The sequence below is a fragment of the Vulpes lagopus genome, chromosome 7 (assembly GCF_018345385.1).
Source record: "Vulpes lagopus strain Blue_001 chromosome 7, ASM1834538v1, whole genome shotgun sequence".
NCBI classification, from domain to species: Eukaryota; Metazoa; Chordata; class Mammalia; order Carnivora; family Canidae; genus Vulpes; species Vulpes lagopus.
In genome coordinates, this window is record NC_054830.1 from 93,921,827 (window position 1) to 93,947,343 (window position 25,517).

Here is a 25,517-nt window from a genome sequence, read left to right on the forward strand (position 1 = left end):
TGCTTTTATGCCAATAGCTTACTCTTTTGATTACTATAGCCTATAGCTTTTTAAAATAGTTTGAAATTAGAGATCATGAGGCCTCCAGCTTTGTTCTTCTTTGCCAAGTTTGTTTTGGCTATTTGTTTGTTTGTTTGTTTGTTTGTTTTTTTTTTGTAGTTCCACACAAATTTTAGGATTATTTGTTCTAGTTCTATGAAAAATGCCATTGGAATTTTGATAGGGATTATATTTAATCCATATATTGCTTTGGGCAATGTGGGCCTTTTATCAATATTTATTCTTCCAATCCATAAGCACAGCATAGCTTTCTATTTATTTGTGTCTTCTTCAATTTCTTTCATAAATGTCTGCTAGTTTTCAATAATCACCTTGCTTAAACTTTTTCATAATTTTTCATTTTGATGTAATTATAAATGGGATCATTTTCTTCATTTCTCTTTCTGATAGTTTGGTGCTGGTTTTTGTATATTAATGTTGTATCCTGCAACTTTCTGAATTTGTTTATTATAACAGTTTTTGATAGAGTCCTTAGAGTTTTCTATACATAATAGCGTGTCCACCTGCAAACTATGACACTTTTACTTTTTCTTTTAAATTTGGATGCTTTTTATTTCTTATCTAATTGCTTTAGCTAGGACATCTGACGCTATGTTAAATAAAGATGGGGAGAGTGGCCATCCTTCTCTCATTTCTGAGCTTAGAAGAAAGGCTTTCATCTTTGTACCACTGAGAATGATGTTAGCTGTGGGCTTTATCATATATGGCCTTTATTATGCTGAGGTACATTCATTCTATGCCCACTTTGTTAAGAGTTTTTTTTTTTTTATCATGAATGGGTATTAAATTTTGTTAGATGCTTTTTCTGCATCTATTGAGATAGGATTTTTATTTTTCATTTTGTTGATGTAGTGTATCATGTTGATAATTTGTGGATGTTGAATCATCCTTGCATCTGAGGTAAATATCATTTATTCATGGTGTGTGACTTTTTAAAATATGCTGTTGAATTTGGTTAGTGAAAATTTTGTTGAGGGCTTTTGCATCTATGTTCAGCAGATATCAGCCTGTAATTTTCTTATGCCTGGCTTTTTTTAGCTAGTGTTTTCATGGTTCATTTATATTGTAGCATGTAGAGAATTTCCTTCCTTTTGAAGGCTGGGTAATTTTCTATTGTGAGTCTATACTAAATTCTGTTTATCCATCCGTCAATGGATATGTTGGTTCTTTGCACCTTTTGGCCACTGTGATGCTCTGTGAACATTAGTATACATATATTTGTTCATATCTTTCCAATTGTTTTGATTGTGTACCCAGAGTGTAGTTGCTGGATCATATGGTGATTCTACGTTCAGTATTTTGAGAAACTGCTATACTGTTTTCCATTCCCATCAACAGTGCACAGAGTCCAGTTTTTCCATATTTCCACCATTTGTTATCTAATTTTTATTTATTTTTTGTTATCTAATTTTTAAATTTAAATTCAATTTGCTAATATATAGAACATCATTAGTTTCAGATATAGTTTCTAATATATAGAACATCATTAGTTTCAGATATAGTTTCTAATAATTTATTAGTTGCGTATAACATCCTAATGGGTGTGAAGTGGTATCACATTGTGGTTTTAATTTGCATTTCCCTAATTGCTAGTGATGTTGGACATCTTTTCCTGTGTGTATTGTCCATTCATATATCTTCTTTGGAGAAATGTGTATTCTAGGCATTGTGTTTTGTTGGTTAGTTCTAGTTCTCCTCTCTATATTTTGGATATTAATCCTTTATTAGATTTATGATCTGCAAGTATTTTCTCCCGTTCTGTGGGTTGTCTCCTCACTCTGGTGATGGTGTCCTTTGATGAAAAAAAGCTTTCAATTTTTTTTTATTAGAAAAGCTTTCGGGATCCCTGGGTGGCGCAGCGGTTTGGCACCTGCCTTTGGCCCAGGGCGCGATCCTGGAGACCCGGGATCGAATCCCACCGTCGGGCTCCTGGTGCATGGAGCCTGCTTCTCCCTCTGCCTGTGTCTCTGCCTCTCTCTCTCTCTCTCTGTGACTATCATAAATAAATAAAAATTAAAAAAAAAAAGAAAAGAAAAGCTTTCAATTTTGATGACATCCAGTTTATCTAATTTTTCTTTGGCTAACTGTGAGTTTAGTGTCCTACCCAAAAAATTACTGCCAATCCAGTATTATGAAGCTTTTTCTCTATGTTTCTTCTAGGAGTTTATACTCTTAAATGTAAGGATAAAGTTTTTGATCCATTTTGAGTTAATTTTCATATATAGTTAAAATAAGGATCCAGCTTCATTCTCTTGCATGTGGTTATCCAGTTTTCCCAGCACCATTTGTTGAAAAGACTATTCTTTCCTCATTGTATAATCTTGGCACACTTCATCTGATATATACAAAACTTTTTTTCTGGGCTCTCTATTCCATTCTTTTGGACCATATGCCAGAACTATACTGTTTTGAATACTGTAGCTTTGTAGTAAGTTTTGGTATCAGGAAGTATGAAGCCTCCAATTTTGTTCTTTTTCAAGAATTTTTGTGGCTATTCAGGATCTCTTGATATGCCATTTGAATTTTAGGTTGGATTTTCTTATTTCTGCAAAAAAGTCCATGGGATTTTGAATCTCTAGATCAATTTGAGCCCTACTAAACATTTTAATAATTAGTTTTCTGATCCATGAACACAGGATGTCATTTCATTTTTTCTTCTTTAATTTCTTTTAGTAATGGTTTATAGTTTTCAATGTACAAGGCTTTCACCTCCGTGGTTAAGTTTATAACTATTTTTTAGTGCTATTATGATATATATTTTTTTTGTTTCTGGCACTTTAGAGTCAAATTTATTCTTTTAAATTTAAATTCTAGTTAGTTGACATACAGTTCAATATTGGTTTCAAGAGCAATGTTCAGTGGTTCATCATTTACGTATAACCACCTTGTTTATTGTAAAAATGTCTTCCTTAATATCCATCACCCATCTATCCCATCCCCCCACCCACCTCTATCAACCCTCAGTTTGTTCTCTACAGTTAAGAGTCTCTCATGATTTGTTTCCCTCTCTCTCTCCACCCCCCCGAATGTTCACCTGTTTCTTGAATTCCACATATGAGTGAAATCATATGGTATTTGTCTTTCTCTGATTAACTTATTTCACTTAGCATAATGCACTCTAGCTCCATCCAAATCATTGCAAATGACAACATTTTTCTTTTTGATAGCTGAGTAGTATGATTTTCTTAATTTCCTTTCCAGATTATTTATAATTCATGTATGGGTGTGCAACTGATTTCTATTGATTTTTGTACCTTGCAACTATATTGAATCCATTTATTAGCTCTAAGAGGTTTATTCTGGTAGGGTATTGGGATCTTTAGGGTTTTTACATATGAAGTCATGTCCTCTATGAACAGGGATAATTTTACATCTTCCTTTTCATCTTGAATGGCTTTTCTTTTTCTTGACTAATTGAACTTCCCATAGTATATTAAGTGGAAGTGGTGGACATTGCATTCTTGTCATGTACTTCATCTTAGGGAAAAGTTTTCAGTCTTCACTGTTGATTATGATAGCTATGGGTTCTTTTAGCTGTGGGGTTTTCATATGTGGTCTTTATTATTTTGAGGTAGTTTCTTTTTATTGCTAGTTTGTTGAGTTTTTATCCTAAAAGGATTTTGAATTTCATCAAGTGCTTTTCCTCATCATTTGAGATCATGTGTATTTTTCCTTTTATTCTGCTAACATGGTACATTATAGTGGTTAAGAATTATATGTTGAACCATCCTTATAAAAATAAATCCTACCTGACTGTTTGTAATCCTTTTAATATGCTGCTATGTTTCATTTGCTAGTATTTTGTTGAGGATTCTGCAGTAATGGAAGGAATGGAGGAGGGGGGGGGGGGAGGGAGCCATAAGACATACCAAAGTTGCAAAAGTTAGTCCTTCCTTATCAGTAATTATTTCAAGTGGGGAAAAAACTTCCCCAATTAAAGGGCAAATATTAGCTTAATAGGTGAAGAAAATAATCAAACTATCTACAAGAGACACTGAAAGTAAAAGGATGGAAAAGATACTTCATGCAGAAGTGGTAACCAAAAGAGGGTTGTGGCTATCCTAATATCAGATGAAATAAATTTTAAGTCAAAACTGTTGTAAGAGACAAAGAAGAAAATTATGTATTGATAAAGGCCAAGATATAACAACTACTAGTTGACATATATGCAGAAGCACCAAACCCCCAAAATGCATGAATCAAACACTGACAACAGAAATAGACAGTTCTATAATAATAATTGGCCACTAAAATACTCTACTTTCAATAATGGCTAGGACAACCAAACAAAAGATCAATAAAAAAGAATTTAGCAAGACTAAGTCTAGTTGGACCTAAGGGACCTATACAGAACACTCAACCCAACCAAAGCAGAATATACATTTTTTTTCATGTTAGGCCACAAAACAAGTATTAATAAATTTAAAAAAATGAAATCATACAGAGTATCTTTTCACTACATGAATTTCTGCATCAATAATTAAGAGGGATGTTGGTTTTTAGTTTTCTTGTACTGTCTTCCTCTGGCTTTGCTATCAGGGTAATCTTGACCTCATGGGATGATTTAGGGAGTGTTAGTATTCTTTCTCTTTCAATTTTTAGGAAGAATAAACTTAGGCATAAATTCTTAAGTATTAGGTAGAATTCACGAGTGAGGACATCTGGGCCAGGGCTTCTCTTTTATGAGGTCTTTGATTACTGAACAAATCTCCTTATTAGTTATAGGTCTATGCATATTTTTACTTCTTCATGATTTGATCTTGATGGGTTGTATGTTTCTAGGAACTTGTCTATTACATCTAAGTTATCCAATTTGTTGGTGTACAATTGTTCATAGTACAGATTTAGTGTTATCACTTTTATTTCAGATTTTAATAATTTGAGTTTTTTGTTTATTTCTCAGGTAGCTAAAAGTTGGTCCATTTTGGAGAAGAAACCAACTTATAGTTTCATAGATTTCTTTTTTTAAAGGTTTTATTTATTCATGAGAGACACATACACACACACAGAGGCAGACACATAGGCAGAGGGAGAAGGGAGCCTGATATGGGACTGGATCCCAGGACCCCGGGATCACAACCTGAGCCAAAGGCAGACACTCAAACACTGAGCCACCCATGTGCCCCGGATTTTTCTGTTTCTTTTATCTATAAATAATATATTTATCCACTTTTCTCTTTATTATTTCCTTTCTTCTACTAGCTTTGGGTTTAGTTTGCTCTTGTTGTTTTAGTTCCTTAAGGCCTAAAGTCAGGTTGCTTTTTGAAGTCTTTCTTTTTTAATGTAAGCATTTATAAATATAAATTTTGCTCTGACCACTGTGTTCTCTGCTCCCCCTATTTTCACTTGTCTCAGGTATTTTCCAATTTTCCAATATTTGTGAATTTTCCTGCTTTCCTCCTTAAATAACATTTGAAAAAACATCTTGCTCAGTTTTTGTATAGGTCTCTCTGCTTGGGCACTCCTTCCCTGATTAGCTGGGTGTGCTCTGAGCCTAACTTAGGCTATGCTCAGGTCTTTTCTGAGTATATATCTTGCCTGGGCCTGCATGTAGCTTTCTCAATTTCTCTGTCCATATATCTGCTTCCTAATGTCTTAATTTCCTAAGGCATCTCATTCCCAAGTTCTCAGGGCCTTTGATGGCCTTTTTAATATCCTTATCTGTAATCTCTTGCCCCAGATGTCTACAGGTCTGTAGTCCCCCTACAACTTTCAGAAGCAGTGGCTGCCTTTCTTCCCCCCCAGCTTGAGATCTTAGTTGAGACAGACTATTCATTCAGGTAGTTCCCTGACATGGATTGAAGGGGGAAATGGACTGCCGATGCCTCTATGCCAAGACTATGCCATCTGGGGAGAGGGTGGGAAAGCATGAGTGAAAGTGCCACAAAATTTCCTACTTTTTAAAAGGTGGATTTTTATGTGGGTGTTTGCTTTGTCCTTGTAGGCTTTTACTCCTATAGGATCAGTTCAGCCAATTTCTGGTTGTTCTTTGATGTTTCCGTAGGGGAATGGGAATTTAGGGCTACCTAGTCTGTCATCTTACTGATGTCACTGCCCCTTGACCACAGTGGAAATTACTCACTCCTGATTTAAGTGCCTATTGACATACTAACACTGCCCTTCACAGGTCACCAGTAACTGTCTGTCACTCAAGTTCCCCTGGGTACTGGCTAATGTTTACTTTTCCTTGTTTGTTTTTTCTGATACATTTTGATACCTCCGATCCTTCCTTCTTTCTGGAAACTCCTTTGTTACCTTCTGTGAATATACTTTCTTTTTCTACTCATTAGGTTATCTTTTCCCCCCTCCTGTTTCTGCAGATTAATTGGTGCTCCTGAAGGTTCTAACCTGCGCCTTACTTCATCTCATGCTTTCCCTCTCCTTGAGTTATACTACCCTTTTAAGTGCCAGGTCTACATCCAACAGCTTATTGAAAATATCTAAACAGACTAAACATGTTCAAAAGAATTTCTTAATTAATTCTCTTATTTCTCTATCCCTAATTGTTGAGTCCATTTATAAATGTATCATTTTAGCTTCCTCCTCATCTGTGATAACCAAGCACCACTGAAGTCATGCCATTGCCTTCATTTATATCAGCACCATTTCTTTGTTACGTTAGGTTTCTTTCTCTAGTCTTTCAGTTCTCAGTACTATACTGCTGAATATATACTCTTAAAAGTGTGAGTTCTCTCCCCCTCCAAACAAGGTGGCATTCATAATAAAATCCAAATTTCTCATAGAGCATACAAGACTCCTCATGATCTAGCACCGGTTTTCATGCAAACATTCTGGGGCTGCTTTCAGTTTCATTCCTTCACACATGCTTTTATGGAACATAGTTGCCACCCAAGACAGGTGCCTCATAAACGTATGTTGGGTTAAAAAAAAGAAAGTTGAATTATTACATGAAGCCAGGTTGTTAGAGCTGAGAAAGTGGTCTTAGTTCTACTTAGACTAAAATCAGCATGGTTTCCATAGACTTCAAAGAGGTAGGAACATGAAAGACAGATATTTGCATGACACTGTTCCAAAAGGATTTTCTTGTAAGAAATAATTACCATTTTCATTCTCACAAGAGTGGAATGTGGAGGTGTAGAGGGCATCCATAGTTTGAAGCACATTTCAGCACTGTCACCAATAGGAAAATATCAATAGGATTGTGAGATCAAGCAGTACCCTATAATTTGTAATGCCCCAAGTCTTGATACTCTTTAAAGGGTGGCAGTTGGACCAGTAACATTGGCATCACCTTAAAGCTTATAGAAATTCAGCATGGATGACTATAGATAAACATTGTGAGAAACTTCAAAAAGAGATAGAAAGCATAAGAAAGTGCCAGATAGAAGTGAAAGAGCTGAAAGACACAGTAACTGAAACATATAAAAATACTAGAGGGATTCAACAACAAACTACATGAAGCAGAAGGTTCCGTCACCTCAAAAATAGGGCTCATCCAATTTTAGAGGAACTCATCCAATCAGAGAAAAAAAAAGGATGAAATAACTGAAGATAGCTTGCAGGATTTACAGGACAGCAACAAATGGACCAACATTTGCATTATAGAGGACTCAGAAGGAGCAGAGAGAAAAAGGAACAAAAAACTTATTTTAAGAAACAATAGCTAAAAACCTCCCTAATCTGGAGAAGGAAACAGATAATCAGATTCAGGAAACTGAGAAAATGCCAAAGATGAATCCAAAGAGACCCATACCAAAACACATTATAATTAACATGTCAAAAGTTAGAGATAAGGAGAAAATATTAAAAGCAGTAAGAAAAACCCCCAACAACCTGCTACATACAAGGGAACCCTGATAAGACTATCAGCAGATTTTTCTTTGCAAAAACATTGAGTATACTGTGTCATTGTCTTCTCACCTGCAACTTTAGCTAGTCACCAACTAAGCTGGAAAACTTCCAACTAGGAATCCTCTACCTGGCAAAGTTGTTATTCAGAAGTGAAGGAGAGAGTTTTTTTAGACAGGCAAAAGCTAAAGAGTTCACTATCAATTAACAATTAACCAGCCTTAAAACAAATGTTAGGGGAAAGCAGCAGCACCGGATCCAAGATGATGGCCAGCAGGAGGCTGATGAAGGAGCTTGAAGAAATCTGCAAATGTGGAATGAAAAACGTCTGTAACATCAGGTTGATGAAGCTAATTTATTGACTTGGCCAGGGCTTATTGTTCCTGACAACCCTCCATATGATAAGGGGGCCTTAAGAATTGAAATCAACTTTCCAGCAGAGTACCCATTCAAACCACCGAAGATCACATTTAAAACAAAGATCTATCACCCGAATATCAATGAAAAGGGGCAGGTCTGTCTGCCAGTAATTAGTGCTCAAAACTGGAAGCCAGCAACCCTAACCGACCAGGTAATCCAGTCCCTCATAGCACCGGAGCACCCACTTTGGGCTGGCCTAGCTGAAGAATACTCTTAGGACCATAAAAAATTCTGTAAGAACACTGAAGAGTTTACAAAGAAATACAGGGAGAAGCAACCTGTGGATTAAACTGCCACCACTCCAGCGACCGTGAGAGGAGACCCCAAGCAGTGCATTCAGACACCCGGCAAAGCAGGACTCTGGAAAATTGATATGTGCTGCCGCCTGGCATTTGCTTGTGTCAGTTACTACTTTCTACAGTTTTCTTAATCAAAAGTCGTCTAGGTAACCTGTAAAGAAAGGATTAAAAATTTAAGATGTTCTAAAACAAAACAAAACAAAACCAAAAATATTAAAAGAGGATATGTTAATTATATTTGAATTAGAAAATAAAAACATCTTCAGTAGCAAAAGAAATCTCACAAGATGATGTTCAATTTTAAAGACATGAAAGAATCTTATGTAAAAAAATAAATATGAACAAAAAATATTAAAGGGTCAGCTTTAAACTAAAAGGGCACTAATTAGTAACTAGGAAACATATGAAAGAATAAGCTCATTGGTAAAGCTAAATATATGGAAATAACTCTAACTTTGATAATGGAATGGAATCAAACTTAAGTTGATTAAGTTGATTTCAACTTAGAATAGATTGTTAAAGATAGAAGTTGTTATATGTACACCTTATGGTAACCACAAAGCAAGAGCCTATGGTAGATACACAAAAGATAAAGATAAAGGAATTTAAGCATATCATTAAAGTCATCAAACCAGAAAGGAAGAGATAGGAACTATAAAAAAGTAGTAAGTATACACCTATCAATAATTATGTTAAGTGTAAATCAATTATAAATGCTCTAAGCAAAAGACTTAGGGTGACTGAATAGATTAAAAACAAAACAAAACACTACCAAGGCCCATCTAAATGCTGCCTATAAGAGCCTCACTTCAGATGTAAAGACATACGCTGAAAGTGAAGGGATGGAAAAGATAATACGTGTAAATGGAAAGCAAAAGAAAGCAGGGGTAGCTATACTTGTATCAGACAACATATACTTAAGTCTTAAAGACTATAAAAAGTGACAAAGATTAATATTACATAATGATAAAGAGGTCAATCCAACAAGAGGACATGTCATTTGTAAATACTTATACCCCCAAATAGGAGTACCTAAATATTTAAAGCAAATAGTAACAGATCTAAAGGGAGAAATTGACAGTAATACAGTTAATAATAGTAGGGGAAATAGTAAAGTCCCCTATGCCAACCCACTTACATTAATGGATAGATAATCCAGACAGAAAATCAATAATGAAACATTGACTTTAAACATGTTAGACCAAATGGACTTAATAAGTATATGTGTGTGTGTACACACATTCTTCTGAAGTACCCATGAAACATTCTCTAGGATAGATCATATACTAGACCATGAAACAAATTTTAAGAAGGCTACAATTAAATCAAGCACCTTTTCTGACTACAGTGGAATTAAATTAGAAAGTAATTATAAGAAGAAAACTGGAAAATTCACAAATATGTGAAGATTAAACAGTGTGCTTTTGAATAACCAAGGGGTCAAAGAAGAAATTAAAAGAATAAATACTTTTAATGGATGTAGCAGTTTTAAGAGGAAATTTCATAGCAACATAAGCCAACCTCAAGAACCAAAAATCTCAGACAACCTAACTTTAGAGTTAACAGAAAAAGAACAAGTGAAGCCCGCAGTTAGCAGGTTGAAGGAAATAACAATGAGCAGAGCTGAAATGGAAAAAATTAATACAAGAGTTGGTTCTTTGAAAAAAATAAAACTGACAAAACTTTAGCTAGAGTCACCAAAAAACAAAGGACTCAAAATCAGAAATGAAACCTGTTACAATTGATAACACAAAAATATAAAGGATCATAAGAGTATATTATTATTATAGAACTTCAACAAATTGGACAATCTAGAAGAAATAAATTTCTAGAAACCAAGACTGATTCATGAAAGAAAAAGAGAAAAAGCCTGAACAGATTGATTACTAGTAAGGAGACTGAACTAATAATCAAAACCTCCCAATAAGGAAAAGTCCAGGACCAAATAGCTTCACTGGTGAATTCTACCAGACATTCAAAGGAAAATTAATAACAGTCCTCTTCAAACACTTCCTAAAAGCATAAGAGAAGGGAATGCTTCCAAACTCATTTTACGAGACCAATACTAATACCAGAAAAGGATACAAGAAAGGAAAATTCAAGGCCAATAGCTCTGATAAATATAGATGCCAAAATTTTCAACAAAATATTAGTAAATCAAATTCAGCAGTACACTGAAAAGATGATGCCCCACAATCAACTGGGATTTATTCCAAGGATGTAAGTATGGTTCAACATCCACAAATCAATCAGTGAGATACACTATATTAACAGAATGAAGGATCAAAATCATATGATCATCTCAATAGAAGCAGAAAAAGTATCTGACAAAATTCAACTTCCCATTTATGATAAAAAGTCTCAACAAAGTGGGCAGAGAAGGGAGAAACACCTGGGCTATAGAGGCTCTTTGTCCTGACTTATCCACAAGGAGTCTGGCTCATGTCCGGTAACAGCAAACCAATTCTTGTGGAGGCTTTGCTACTCTTTTAATTTACTCAGAGTCACAATACAGCAGCGTCTCTTCCCAGGGGGCTTGCCAGATTTGCACCTTCATGAGGACCTGCTGTGTGTCTTGTTTACAAGGCACTCTTGATTTGGAGATGGTGGAGCAGGAGGATCCTGAGCTTATCTCCTCCCATGGACACATGGGGATTACAACTGCATTTATGCAACTAACTCTGAAAACAACCTGAAGACTGCTCCCACAGCTAGTCAGAGAGAAGAGCACATCAAAAAGGGTAGGATGGATGATCAGGAGTCAAACTCCTAGGGTGACTAACCACAAATGGGGAGGCTATCACAAGCATGGAGAAGTGAGGGGGATCAGACCAGCACTGGAAAGACAAGTTTTCCTTTGAAAATCATCAGGGCTGGGATCCCTGGGTGGAGCAGTGGTTTGGTGCCTGCCTTTGGCCCAGGGCGCGATCCTGGAGTCCCGGGATCGAGTCCCACGTTGGGCTCCCGGTACATGGAGCCTGCTTCTCCTTCTGCCTATGTCTCTGCCTCTCTCTCTCTGTGACTATCATAAATAAATAAAAATTAAAAAAAAAAGAAAAAAGAAAATCATCAGGGCTTAGCTCCAGGAGAGCAGGAGGGTGACAGGAAGCTGAGCCCCTGTCTTTAAAGAGCCAGCATGCTAAATAATGGCCTAAGACACAGCACAGAAGCAGCAGTTTGAAAAGCACCTGAAGATTTGTTGACTAATCCTAGAATGTGTGCTGGAAGGGCAGGGAATTGCAGGAGATTTAACTGGGAACAAAAGTGCTTGTGGGCACCATTTTTCTTGACATCTTCTAACTGGATGTTTGGGGTCTCCAGCTAACATCCTCTTTACCTTGCTAGCACCAAATGCCCCCACCTTAGCATTCTTCTGCACACCCAACCCACTTGCCAAGACAGGTGTCCTTCTAAAGAGCTTCTGCCCTATTTCACCTGGCAGAGGCAGGGACTGATGCAACTCTAAAGTGAGTTCTATCCAGGAGGAGGGTGGATAGACTACACCAGTGTAGTTTGTGCAGCTGGGGCTCTTAGCTGGTTGCATAGGGAGAAAGCCCTGTCCTGTGGTGTGCCTGTAGCTGTGGCTAAATGCAAAGAGCCAGGCACCAGCCCCAGCCACCAGCATGGTCACAGTGACTGCAGCTGAACAGCTTTAATCCTGCCCAGTGGGCTCACATCAGGCAAAGCAGATCATTGTAGATGGCTGACCTGAAGGCCAGTCCTACCCACCAACATGCCCAAAGCAATCATAGCTCAGCCACAAGGAGAGGGTGCACACAGCCCCCACAGAGGGGACACACCTGGAATAACTGGTTCTGGTTAGCTGGGGGAATAGTCTTATAGGGCACCACAGTATCTCTTTTATAGAACACCACTACTCTCAAGACCAGGAGATGTAGGTGACCTACCTAATACACAGAAATAAACACAGAGTTAGATAAAATGAGAAGATTATGTGCTAAATGAAAGAACAAGACAAAACCACAGACAAAAAGCTAAATGAAACAGAAATGGGCAGCCCTGGTGGCCCAGTGGTTTAGCGCTGCCTTCAGCCCGGGGTGTGATCCTGGAGACTCGGGATCAAGTCCCACGTTGGGCTCCCTGCATGGAGCCTGCTTCTGCCTCGGCCTGTGTCTCTGCCCTTCTCTCTCTCTGTCTGTCATGAATAAATAAATATCTTAAAAAAAAAAAAAAAGAAACAGAGATAAGCAATATGTCTGATAAAGATACTTATGAGACATGAGAAAACAGATGAGCTTAGTGGGAATTTCAACAAAGAGACAGAAAATATAAAAAGAATCCCCAATCACTGAAATGAAAAATACACTAAAGAGAATCAATAGATTAGAATGGTCCAGAGATCTGGAAGAAAGGGTAATGGAAGCAACCAAGCTGAAGAGCAAAAATTATATTTATATATATAAAAGAATAGGTTAAGGATATGAGGAGAGGACAGAAAACTTCCTACACAGCCAGGTCTAGGAAGCAGAGAGATCTCCAACTAGAATGGGCCTAAGAAGTTTCACACCCAAGATATGTAGTAATTAAAATGGCCAAGATTAGAGAATCTTAAAAGCAGTAAGAGAAAAGCAAACTATTCCATACAAGGGAAATCTTATAAGGCTATCAGATGATCTTTTAGCAGAAACTTCATATGTTCAAAGTGCTGAAAGGAAAAAATCCACATCAAAGAATACTTGGCAAAGTTATTGTTGAGAATTGAAGGAGAGAAAAATAGTTTTCCAGGCAAAATGTACAAGAGTTCATCACCACTAAGCCAGCCTTACAAGATTTATTTATTTATTTATTGATTGATTGATTTATTTATTTATTTATTTATTTATTTATGATAGTCACAGAGACACAGGCAGAGGGAGAAGCAGGCTCCATACACCGGGAGCCCGACGTGGGATTCGATCCCGGGTCTCCAGGATCGCGCCTGGGGCCAAAGGCAGGCGCTAAACCGCTGTGCCACCCAGGGATCCCCTACAAGAAATATTAAAGGGAATTTTTTAAGTGGGAATAAGGGGTCATACTAGAAAAAAATCCTTCACTGGTAAAAATGAATAGATAGTAAAGGTAATAGATAATTACTTAAAAAGCCAGTGTGGAGGTTAAAACACAAAAGCAGGACAATTATAAGTACAAAATTATAAGTACAAAAATTAGTCAAGGGCTACCCAAAATAAGAAGAGGTAAAATATGACATACATAAAATATAGAGGAGGAGTAAAGATTTAGTGTTTAGGCTGTGTTTGACCTTAAGTGATCATCAAATTAATAAAGACTACATCGAGGATGTTATATCTGAATTCAATGGTAACTACACATTAAAAATCTATAATATATATACAAAAATAAAGAGAAAGGAATCTATAACACTGAAGAAAGCCATCAAATTATAAAGAAAGAGAGCAGAAGATGAAGGGAACAGGAAAGAAATAGAAAAACAAAATGGTAGGAAGTACATACCTATCAATAATCACATGTAAAGGGACCAAATGCTCCAATCAAAAGATACAGTGTGATTGAATGGATTGAAAAAAGTTCCATCTATATGTTGCCTATAAGAGACTCCCTTCAGACCAAAAAACATATGGACTGAAAGTGAAGGAATGGAAAAATATATATCAGACAAAATGACTAAAACAAAGAGTGTAGCCAGAGACAAATAAGGGCATCACATAATGATAAAAGGATCAATCCAGCAAGAAGATGTGACAATTGTAAATATCTATTCACCCAATATAGCACCTGAATATACAAAGCAAATATTAACAGACGTAACAAGAGAAATTGACAGTAATATAATAATAAATAGTAGGGCTCTTTAATACTACATTACATCAATGGATAGATCATCCAGACCAAAAATCAACAAGGAAACAATGGCTTTGAATGACACATTAGACCAGATGGACCTAACAGATATACAGAACATTCCATTCAAAAAAAGAATACACATGCCTTTCAAGGCACATGGAACATTCTCTGGGACAGATCACATGTTAGACCACAAAACAAGTCTCAATAAATTTAAAAAGATTAAAATCATATCAAATATCTTTGCCAACCAGAATGGTATGAAGCTAGAAATCGGTATGATAAAAAACCAGAAAAAACACAAACACATCAAGGCTAGACAACATGTTACTAAACATCTAATAGGTCAATGAATAAAGAGAAAAATCAAACGATACATGGAGGTGTATGAAAATGGAAACACAATAGTCCAAAATCTTTGGGACACAGTAAATGCAGTTGTAAGAGGGAAGTTTATAGCAATACTAGCCTATCATAAGAAACAAGAAAAATCTCAATTTAACCTTATACCTCAGGAAACTGGGTTTTGATCTTTTTCTAAAGTTAATAGAAATAAGAATATAATAAACATTGGAGTGGAAATAAGTGGAAACTAATAAAAAAAAAGCAAAACACCTCAACCCCCCCAAACCTAAAAAATCCCCCAAGAGCTGGTTCTTTGAAAAGATAAATGAAATTGATAAACTTTTACTCAGAGTCATCAAGAAATAAAAGGACTCAAAATTAGAAACAAAAAAGGAGAAACAACCACTGACACCACCAAAATGCAAAGAATTATAGAGAATACTATGAAAAAGTAGATGCCAACAAATTGGACAACCTAGAAGAAATAAATGGGTAAATTCCCCAAAACATACTGTCTTCCAAAACTGAAACAGGAAGAAATAGAAAATTTGAACAGACCAATTACTAGTAATGAAATTGATCCCCAAAACATACTGTCTTCCAAAACTGAAGCAGGAAGAAATAGAAAATTTGAACAGACCAATTACTAGTAATGAAATTGAATTTGGTAATCAAAAATTCCCAACAAAAAATTTTCCAGGACCAGAAGGCTTCATAGGTGAATTCTACCAAACTTTAAAGAAGAATTAGTACCTATTCTTCTCATATTATTCCAAAAAATAGAAAGGAAAGCTTCCAAATTTATTTATAAGGCCAGCATTACTCTGATACCAAAAATAGACAAAAGACACTACAAAAAAAGAAAACTGTAGGTGAACATTCCTGGGAAACATAGATGCAAAAATCCTCAAAATATTAGCAAGTTGAATTTAAAACTGTATTAAAAAAGGATCATTCACTATACTCAAGAGGAATTTATTTCAAAGAAGCAAAGGTAGTTCAATATTTGCAAATCACCAATGTGATACATCACATTAAAAAGAGGAAGAATAAAAACCATATGATAATCTCGATACAGGAAAAACATTTCATAAAATACAACATCCATGCATGATAAAAGTTTTCAAAGTGCGTTTAGAAGGAACACATGGAACATAGTTCAACATATTAAAGGCTATGTATGAAAAACCCAGTTATCATCATACTCAATGGTAAAAAAAATGAAGGCTTTCCCTCTAAGATAAGGAAAAGACAAAAAGTCCACTTTCACCACTTTTATTCAACATAGTACTGGAAGTTCTGGCTATAAGCAATTAGAGAAGAGAAAGAAATAAAAGGAATAAAAATTGGTAAAGAAGAAATAAAACTCTCTATTCACAGATGACATATAATGTTGTATGTAGAAAACCACAAAGACTCCACCAAAAACTCTTAGAATAAATTCAGTAAAGTTGTAGGCTACAAAATGAATACTCAGAAATTGGCTGCATTTCTATACACTGTTAATAAAGTAGGAGAAAGAAAAATTAAGAAAACAATAACATTTACAACTTCACCAAAAAAACACCTTGGAATAAATTTAAGGAAGTGAAAGATCTGTACTCTAAAAACTATGATATTGATCAAAGAAATTGAAGATGACATGAACAATTTGAAAGGTATACCATGCTCATAGATTGAAAGAATATTGTTAAAATATCCATACCACCCAAAGCAATCTTATTAAATGCAATCCCTATCAAAATATCAATAGCATTTTTCACAAAACTAGAATATTCCTAAAATTTGTATGGAACCAAAAAAGATCTTGAATATTCAAAGAATACCCAAATCTTAAAAAAACAAACAAACAAAAAACCAAAGAATACCCAAATCTTGAGAGAGAAGAACAAAGCTGGAGGTATTACAATTCCTGATTTCAAGATATGCTACAAAGCTATAATAATCAAAACAGCATAGCACTGGCACAAAAACAGACACAAAGATCAGTGGAACAGATCGACTGGAAAGTTTACCACATCTATATAGGTTAATTTACAGAAAGGATGTAATAATATACAACGAGGGAAAGATAGTCTTTTCAATAAATGGTGCTGGAAAAAGTGGACAGCTATGTGAAAAGATTGAAACTGGGCCACTTTCTTATACATAAAAATAAATTCAAAAGGGATTAAAGGCCTAAATTTGAGACTTGAAACTATAAGACTCTTTAAAGAAAACAGGCAGTAATCTCTTGGACTTCAGCCTTACGAATGTATTTATGACTAGGTATCCTTATTCAAAGAAAGGAAAGCAAAAATAAACTACTGAGATTACATAAAGTAAAAAAGCATTGTACAGCCGAGGAAACTTTATTATCAAAATAAAAAGGCAACCTAGTGAATGGAGAAAATATTTGCAAATAATATATCCAATAAGGGGTTTATATCCAAAATAACTTACACAATTCAATACATACACACAAAACCCATGAAAAAATGGCAGAGAAGCTGAACAGACATTTTGCCAAAGAAGGCATACAGATGCCAACAGACATATGAAAAGATGTTCAACATCATTAATCAGGGACATGCAAATTAAAACCATAATGAGATATCACCTCACACTGGTCAGAATGACTAGTATGAAAAAGGTAAGAAATAGCAAGTGTTGGCAAAGATGTGGAGAAAAGGAAGCCCTTGTGCACTGCTGGTGAGAATGTAAATTAGTCTAACTATTGTAGAAAACAGTATAGGAGATATAAAAAAATTAAAAATAGAAATGCCATATGATCGAGTAATTGCACTACTAGGTATTTACCCAAAGATAAAGAAAACACAAATTCAAAAAGATATATGCACCTCTATATTTATTGCAACATTATTTATGGTAGCTAAAATATGGAGTTAACTCAAGTGTCCACTGATTGATGAATGGATAAAGAAGGTGTGGTATATATCTATACAATGAAATATTACTCAGCCATAAAAAACAACAAAATCTTGCCATTTGCAACAACACAGCCAGACCTAGAGGATATTATGCTAAGTGAAATAAGTGAGAGAAAGACAAATACCATATGATTCAACTTAAATGTGGAATCTAAAAAACAAAACAAAAAACAGACACTTAAATACAGAGAACAAACTATTGGTTGCTCGAGGGGAGGTGAGTGGAATGATGGGCAAAATAGTGAAGGGGATTAAGAAGTACAAACTTTCACTTGTAAAATATACAAATCATGGACATGAAAAGTTAATCATAAAGAAATATAGTAAATAATACTGTAATGTATGATGACAGCTGGTAACTATACTTATTGTGGTGAGACGGAGTCATGTATAAAATTATGGAATCACTATGTTGTACTTGAAACTCATATAACATTGTATGTCTTCTATACTTCAATAATAAAAAATAAAGTAGCAAAAAATAGTGGGCATAGAGGGAATGTACCTCAACATAATAAATAATTCCTATGACAAGCCCCTAGGAAACATCATACTCAACGGTGAAGAGCTGAATGCCTTTCCTCCAAGATCAGAAACAAGACAAGGATGCCCAGTTTTGCCACTTTTATTCAACATAGCATAGGAAGTCCTAGTCAGAGTAACTAGTCAAGAGAAAGAAATAAAAGGCATCCAAATTAGAAGGGAAGAAGTAAAACTGTCACTGTGTGCCGATGACATTTTGTATAGAAAATGCTAATGAGCACCAAAAACCTATTAGAACTAATAAACCAAAGTTATAGGACACGCAATCAATACAAAAAGTCTGTTGTATTTCTAGACTAATAATAAACTATAAGAGAAATTAAAGCAATTCTATTTATAATTGTATCAGAAAGAACAAAGTATCTAGGAATAAATTTTTTTTATAAACTGAAAACTATGACATTAGTGAAAGAAATTGAAGATTATGCAAGTAGATATTCTGTGTTCATGGATTGGATGAATCAATATTGTTAAAATGTTCACACTACTCAGCAGTCTACAGATTAAATGCAATCCCTGTAAAAATTCCAATGGTGTTTTTCACAGAAATAGAAAAATCAATCTTAAAATTGGTATACAACTGCAAGAGATCCCAAATAGCCAAAACAATTGCCAAAAGTTGGAGGTATTATGTACGCTGCTTACAAACTATTAAAAAATTATAGTAATCAAAACAGAGTGGTTTGGCATAAAACTAGACACACAGTTGGAACAGAATAGAGAGCCCAGAATCAGACCCATGCATATATGATTAATTAATTTATGACAAAGGAGCCAAAAATATACAATGGGGAAAGGACAATCTCTTCAATAAATTGTGCTGGGAAAACTGGACAGCCATATGCAAAACAATGAAATTGGACTACTCTTAAACCATACACAAAGTTTAACTCAAAATAGATTAATAGATTAAGGACTTGAACATAATTCTTGAAATCCTAGAAATCAAAGAAAACATAGGCAGTAAGCTCTTGGACATCTTTCTTGGCAATTACATTTTGAATCTGACATGAAAAGCATATGGCAAATCATATTTGGGTTAATATCTAAAATATGAAAAGAACTTTTGCATCTCAATTTCAGAAAACCAAACAATGCAATTTTAAAAAGGCACAGGATCTGAATAGACATTTTCCTCAAGAAGATATACAGATGGCCAACAGGTACATGAAAATGTGCTCAAGATCACCAGGCATCAGTGAAATGCAAATCAAAACCAGCAGGAGATATTACCTCGTACCTATTAGAATAGCTAGTACCAAAAAAAGAAGAAATAACAAGTGGTTGGTGAGGATGTGGCAAAAAGGGACCCTTGTGCACTATTGGTGAGCATGTAAAGTGATGCAGCCACTATAAAAAACAGTATGTAGGTTCCTCAAAAATTAAAAATTGAACTACTCTATTACCCAGCAATTCCATCTCTGAGTATCCAAAAAAATGAAAACACTAACTTCAAAGGATATATGCATCTCCATGTTCATTGCAGCATTATTTTCAAGAGCCAAGATATGGAAACAACCTAAGTATCCATCAGTGGATGAATGTATAAAACGTGGTACATACACACACAAAGGATATTATTTATCCATAAAAAGGAATGACACCTTGCCATTAGTGATAACATGTGTAGACCTTGAAGGCATAAAAGTCAAATAAAGCAGACAAGGACAAGTACTGTGTGATTTCATATGTAGACTCTAAGCAATGACTCCTCCTCCTGGTTAAAGAGGTGGGGGCTGGGGATAGGTGAAATATGTGGAGGGGGTCAAAGGGTAAAAACTTCCAGTTATAAAATAAATATGTCATGGAGATGTAATATATAGTATGGTGACTACAGGTAATAATACTGTATTAACTATTTTAAAGTTAAGAGTCGATCTTAAAATCTTATCACAAGAAAAAATTTATTTCTAATTATGTATAGTAACAGATCTTAATTAGGCTTGTTGTGGGGAATCATTTTGCAATATACACAGATGTCAAATTATGTTGCACACCTGAAATTAATATAATGGGTATATGTCAATTATACCTCAATAAAAAAAAATTCATTATCCAAAGCTCTGCTCCAGTCCTGCCATATCAGATTTTGCCTCTTTAACAACATGATTCACATTAAAGCATGAGACATACTTGCCTAGAGAGTTATAGAAGAAAGGAGATAAGAGTGTTATTTGAGGGGAAGGAAGGGAGAAGGACCTTTTTTTTTTTTTCTCTTTTAGAAAAAGTAATCACTGAGAAATGATCAGCATGCACAATGTATGTCCCCTTTAGTGACCTCAGTGGTACAACATAGAAACATCTCCCATGTGTAGCCAGGTCTGTTCCCAATTGTAATTTCACAAACTGTCAGTAAGCCTTGAGGGCCTAGAAGCAAAGCTGCCTTGGGCTGAATGAAAGCTAGCAGAAGTGGGCTTTTCCAGGTAAGGGAAAGATGATATCCCCCAGGCATCAGAGCAAAAAGCAGCTCATGCCTCTTTGATTATGAAGCACATACATTAGGTCACTGGAAATAAAGGCGGGGGGAGGGGGGTGGGGGTTGGTGAAGGTGCCAAAAAGGAGCTGGCTGTTGATTGGCCAGCTTTGAGCATTATATCCCCAGACTCACCTGAGACACAAATGGCTTATGGATTGCAAGTGAATTCTGTGGCCAGAGTTCCTCCAAATAACATTTGATCTTCATTAGAGATGGCCACAGTATATTAACCTAACGGGAAGTTCCAAGTGATTGTTTTCCAAAGAACATACCTCAGGGTGGGGACAGAGGAACGTGAGTGCAGTAATGTGTGGATAGCCAGTTCCAACAAGTTTCGAGTTGCTAGCTGCCCAAAATATCCAGTCACATTAGTTCATATGGTCACACAAAGAATTAAGAGCCTTGTGGTGGTTTTGGGCTGTCCCAGCAGGCCAAGTTTAATGGCATGTTTCAGACACCAATCACACACTCTGCCTGACTGATCAGAATGGTCAGCCTACCAATCAGTGCCAGCCTCTGACAAACAAGAGTTGCTACCATATAGCTGGTGGGCTGGGTACTAGCTGGTCATCAGCCCTGGCAGGCAGCTCATAGGTGCTGAGTAGGTCCCCAGTAGGTTTTGAACACAGATTTTGAAAGGAATGGAGCATATACAATTATGTCATTTCCCCTAAGCACCACATTGAATTTTTTTTTTTAAGTGACAGCAACATTCTAAAACAGAGAAGTGGTCAGATGAGTAATAGAACTCCTCTTTGTCTAAATAGAGGGTCTATGTACCTGCACTGGGGAAAGCCTAGGCCTCTAATTGCAATGTAGATTCCTACCTGGTGCTACCTGGCCCAGAAATGACATGAGAACAACGGGAAGATGCCTCAGTGCCTCCCATCCCTCTGAGGCTGCTTTGTCGTGGCATAGTGTCTGTCATTGCTCAGGTTTGCTCTTCCCCAGGGAGAATCTTCAGTTTGTGTTAATTTTTAAAATCACAACCAAACAAAATTTCCTTTCCAAATGGAGAGAGTCCTATATACCAAAGAGGCTCCCTCCCTACTGGGGTCTAAGGAGTCCCCACTTCTGCTGTGTATTGAGCTAACCTGGGACTTTTTTGGCTGTCCTCTGGTTGAGAATTGAGAAAGGATTTGGTGGTTTCAAAGTGATCTAGCTAGGCTTCAACTCTTCTTGACTTGGAATAGTGGTTTCTCTCCTCTGGCTGCACACCAGAATCTTCTGTGTAGTTTCTAAAACTTGCCCATGCCCTGATCCCACCCCTGAACAACTGACATAGAATCTCAGGGAGGTGCAGCCTTGACATTGGTCTTTTAAAGAAGTTTCTCCAGTGATTCTAATTGTGTAGCCCAGTTGAGAACCCCTCACTCAGCCCCCAAATGGATCTCATCAGAGCTTTAAATCATCAACCATAGAACAGCCAGTGAGAAGAGGTGGCCTTACAGAAAATGAGTCTGAAGAAGGGGTTGTTGAGGATTTGCTGATGATCTGAAAAAGGGATGAGCTCAGGAGGAAGGAAATCAATAGGGAAAGTATAATGGCTGTGGGAGGTAGGTTTGTCTTAGAGAATGATCAGAAACTCTAAGCTTTGGGATGGATACTGGGCAGGTGAGTTGATTGACAGATGGGATGTGAAGCGTGTGAGATCACAGAGGATTTGGCAGTGGTGGCATTTTACTTCCTACTGCGGCAGGGTCTGTACCTTTAGATTTACCTTTCAAATAAAATCCACTCACCTGGCCCCAGCTGGAGAAGGCCCACTCTACACAGAGCTGTTGGTTACAGGCCTGGGTGTCTACTGGCCGTTTGGCGAGTTGTGTACACAGATCATTGGACACAGGGGTGGAGATCCCAGAGGCTTTTAGCTTCTGGCAGGTCACCCGGCGGGTCTGGACACCTCCCCCACAGCTCCGGGTACAGGCAGACCAGGAGGTCACCATCCATCTTGGGAGAAGAAGAAGAATCAGGGCAGGTGCAAAGGTTCAGGCATATACTCTCAGAAAAAAGAACCTGTACATCCCCTTGTTCTCACCACACAGGTACTAATTCTGGGGCATGGCCCTTTTCATGGTATACATGGAGTGGAAGGCTGAAAATGGTCCCCCAAAAGATCTACGTCAGATCCCCAGAACCTAAGAATGTTACCATATTTGGACAAATGATCTTTGCTGATATAATTAAGGAATTTGAGATAAGATTATTCTACATTATCTGCCTTCACAAATGTCCTTGTAAGAGAAAGAGAAATTGGAAAAGAGGAGGGGACAGTGTGACCACAGAGGCAGAGGCTAGATTAACATGGCTGCAAGTTGAGGGATGCCTGGAACCAACAGAAGTTGCAGGGTTTGAGAAAGTTGCAAGGGGTGCAGCCCTGCTGACATCATGGTTTTGGACTTCCAGCCTTCAAAACTGTGAGAAAATAAATTATCTATTCTTTTCAGCCACCATGTCTGTGGTAATTTGTACTGGTGGCCACAGGAAAAAAATACTCTTTGGAAATTGACTGCACAGGTGCATCTTGAAAAAGCAGTCTGAAGAGGGCCAAGTTCCCTCTGGCTCTGTGGAGCAGTGTCCCACCTCCATGAGTCACAGTGCACAGGTCTGATGCCTCCTAGAGGGCTGCATATGTGGAGAATGTCGTTCTCAGGATGTTAGGTTCCAACTACAAATTTGGATGCTCAGAAGTGAGACTGACCAAGGCTGTGCAAATGGCTTTTCTCATAAAGCCAGGCTGGAACTGGGGAAACACTCCGAAATCCTTGGTCCAGATACAAACCCGGAGGAGTTCCCTGTGCATATTTGCACTGTGGGCTAGTTCTCAAAGAGAAGGGGAAAGGGGGACAGTTTGGGGGAAATAGAAGAGCTTTAGGGCTTTCCAGACATTTTATGCAATCTAGGGAAAAAGATAATTCTTGGGTTTTAATACTTGAGACAATGTTGATCTAAATGAAATGGTTGAATGGCCAGCTGGGTCAAAGCAGGACTTCTCAGACTATTCAGAGACAACCAGCGTGACACTTGTTTGTGTTCAGATAAGGCTGCTGAGGTGCCTGAGAAGCCTGGCAGGGACACACCAGTCAAAGATGAACCTGTGGCCACTTCCTGGTCCAGAAGTGCCACATCTGGCTCTTGGGAGAGACAAGTAGCAGAGCCAGGGAGCAAATTCCTTTTGGATCTGGATCTGTGACTTATTTAGTTTGGTGGAACTTCCCTGCTCCATTTGCCCTGGAGAGAGATGACTGCATGCAGATCTCCAACCCACAGGAGCAGAGCCACTTAGGAAGCAGGCATAAGGTGTTACAAAGCTCCTGGGGGCACTGAAATCCAAGCAGACATGGCCATTATTTCATTTGCAGAAGTAAATGAGGCTGATTGACTCTGACCATCACCACGGCAAATCAAAAAGTCCTTGGCATGTCCAAGACTTCGTCTTCATTTCAAATAGCTTGGCGAGGGCAGTCTTCCAGCCCCATATATCCCCGGTGAATGTCAGGCCTGCATTTCAATCAACTTTTATTTCCAAATATACATTTCAGCAATTTTTCAGGAGCTGGGGTGGGGGGTTTGAGAAAGGAGAGGTATGGCTATGTTACAGTTCAGGAAGGGTATAAAAGGACATTAATCATTCCCATGGAAACCTTCCCGTCAGCAAGTCAAACTGCTGATATTAATGAGCGTGTTTCATATTTCATTGAGTCTCTCCTGGTTTCAGCTGCTCCTTATGACTCAGCTGGCAAAACACAAAGCGGTTGCCTAAGTAGTGTAGGAAAGTCCCACGGATAGGTAGGAAGGGGGCACTGCAAGGCCCAGCCAAGTCCCCCCAGGCTCTGGATGCCATACCGGTGCCAACTCTAAGTCCATCCATTATCCCTTTAGCTACTGTCTGCAAAGTGGGGGTAGGGTGCTCTATGGGACACCCGGCTTCTCAAAGCTACAAGAGACAGACACGGTGGTGGGTGTCACTCTGGGGCCAGAGGCAGAGAATGCATATCCAACATGGCGGCAACTATGGAAAATGAAGATTTATTTTGACTTTAGCAGGATGCAACCCTTTGAAGAAAAAAAAATTGGACAAGACTTCCTCACCTCAACCAGAGTACCAATTAGCACAATTTTTGAAGTTAGAAGAAAGAGGAGGGACTCTTAGAGGCCCTAAGGAACCCCTATCCCCTCAGGACCTCAACTACAAACACAGTTGTCATCTCACAAACAAAACAGAGAGCAAGCTTCTTACTGCAGGATGCGAGCTAGGGCTGGCTAGGGCCTGGGATGCCCCTGCTCCCTGAACAGAACCTCTCAGGCACTTGGGATGCCCCAGGCAGCCCTTAGCCTGAGTGGTGAGGACAAAAACTGCCCAGGGAGGAGAGCCATTCTGAGGGGTATCTTCTTTAGGGTGGAGAGACCTGACAAGTCTGTGCCTAGAAAAAAGTGCCTTGGATGGCAGGCCCCCTTGCTGGCACACCATGTCTCTTCCTGTGCAGTGTTGGACCAAGGCTAGCCACTGACTTGGCTAAAGGTTGGGGCCCAGCTTTGGGGCCCAGCTTTGGGGAGGCCTAAGCCAGCATCTGCTACACTCACCGAGAAGGGCAGTCTCTCCGGTTACAGGCGATGGGCTGCACAGCAGGGCGCACCTTCCCTGCGCAGTGAGTGGGGTTGACCTCTGTGCTGTTCAGGAGACACCTCAGGCGGGGCTGCTGAATGCCCCTGTTACCACAGGAGGCCGAGCAGGTGGCCAGTCTGTCCACAGACCACCAGTAATCTGTCATAGAAAGAGAATCAGAGGTGAAAAGAAGATTGCATTGTTGC

At 37.8% G+C, this 25,517-nt stretch overlaps 1 protein-coding gene, 1 long non-coding RNA gene and 1 pseudogene across 4 annotated transcripts in view; 2 read left to right on the top strand and 1 right to left on the bottom strand.

Moving 5' to 3' along the window:
• LOC121494769 overlaps nucleotides 1–25,517 on the top strand; it is a 150,591-nt gene that overhangs the window by 21,940 nt on the left and 103,134 nt on the right. The gene's annotated exons all lie outside the window — the stretch shown is intronic.
• ADAMTSL1 (ADAMTS like 1) overlaps nucleotides 1–25,517 on the bottom strand; it is an 882,039-nt gene that overhangs the window by 7,394 nt on the left and 849,128 nt on the right. For all 3 annotated transcript variants that reach the window (XM_041761627.1, XM_041761624.1, XM_041761625.1), the window contains 2 exons: nucleotides 25,290–25,470; nucleotides 22,448–22,655 (listed from right to left, as the gene is read on the bottom strand). In XM_041761627.1, coding sequence (XP_041617561.1) covers nucleotides 22,448–22,655; nucleotides 25,290–25,470 — 389 coding nt within the window. The remainder of the gene's footprint in view (nucleotides 1–22,447; nucleotides 22,656–25,289; nucleotides 25,471–25,517) is intronic.
• On the top strand, nucleotides 8,133–8,602 carry LOC121494768 (annotated as a pseudogene).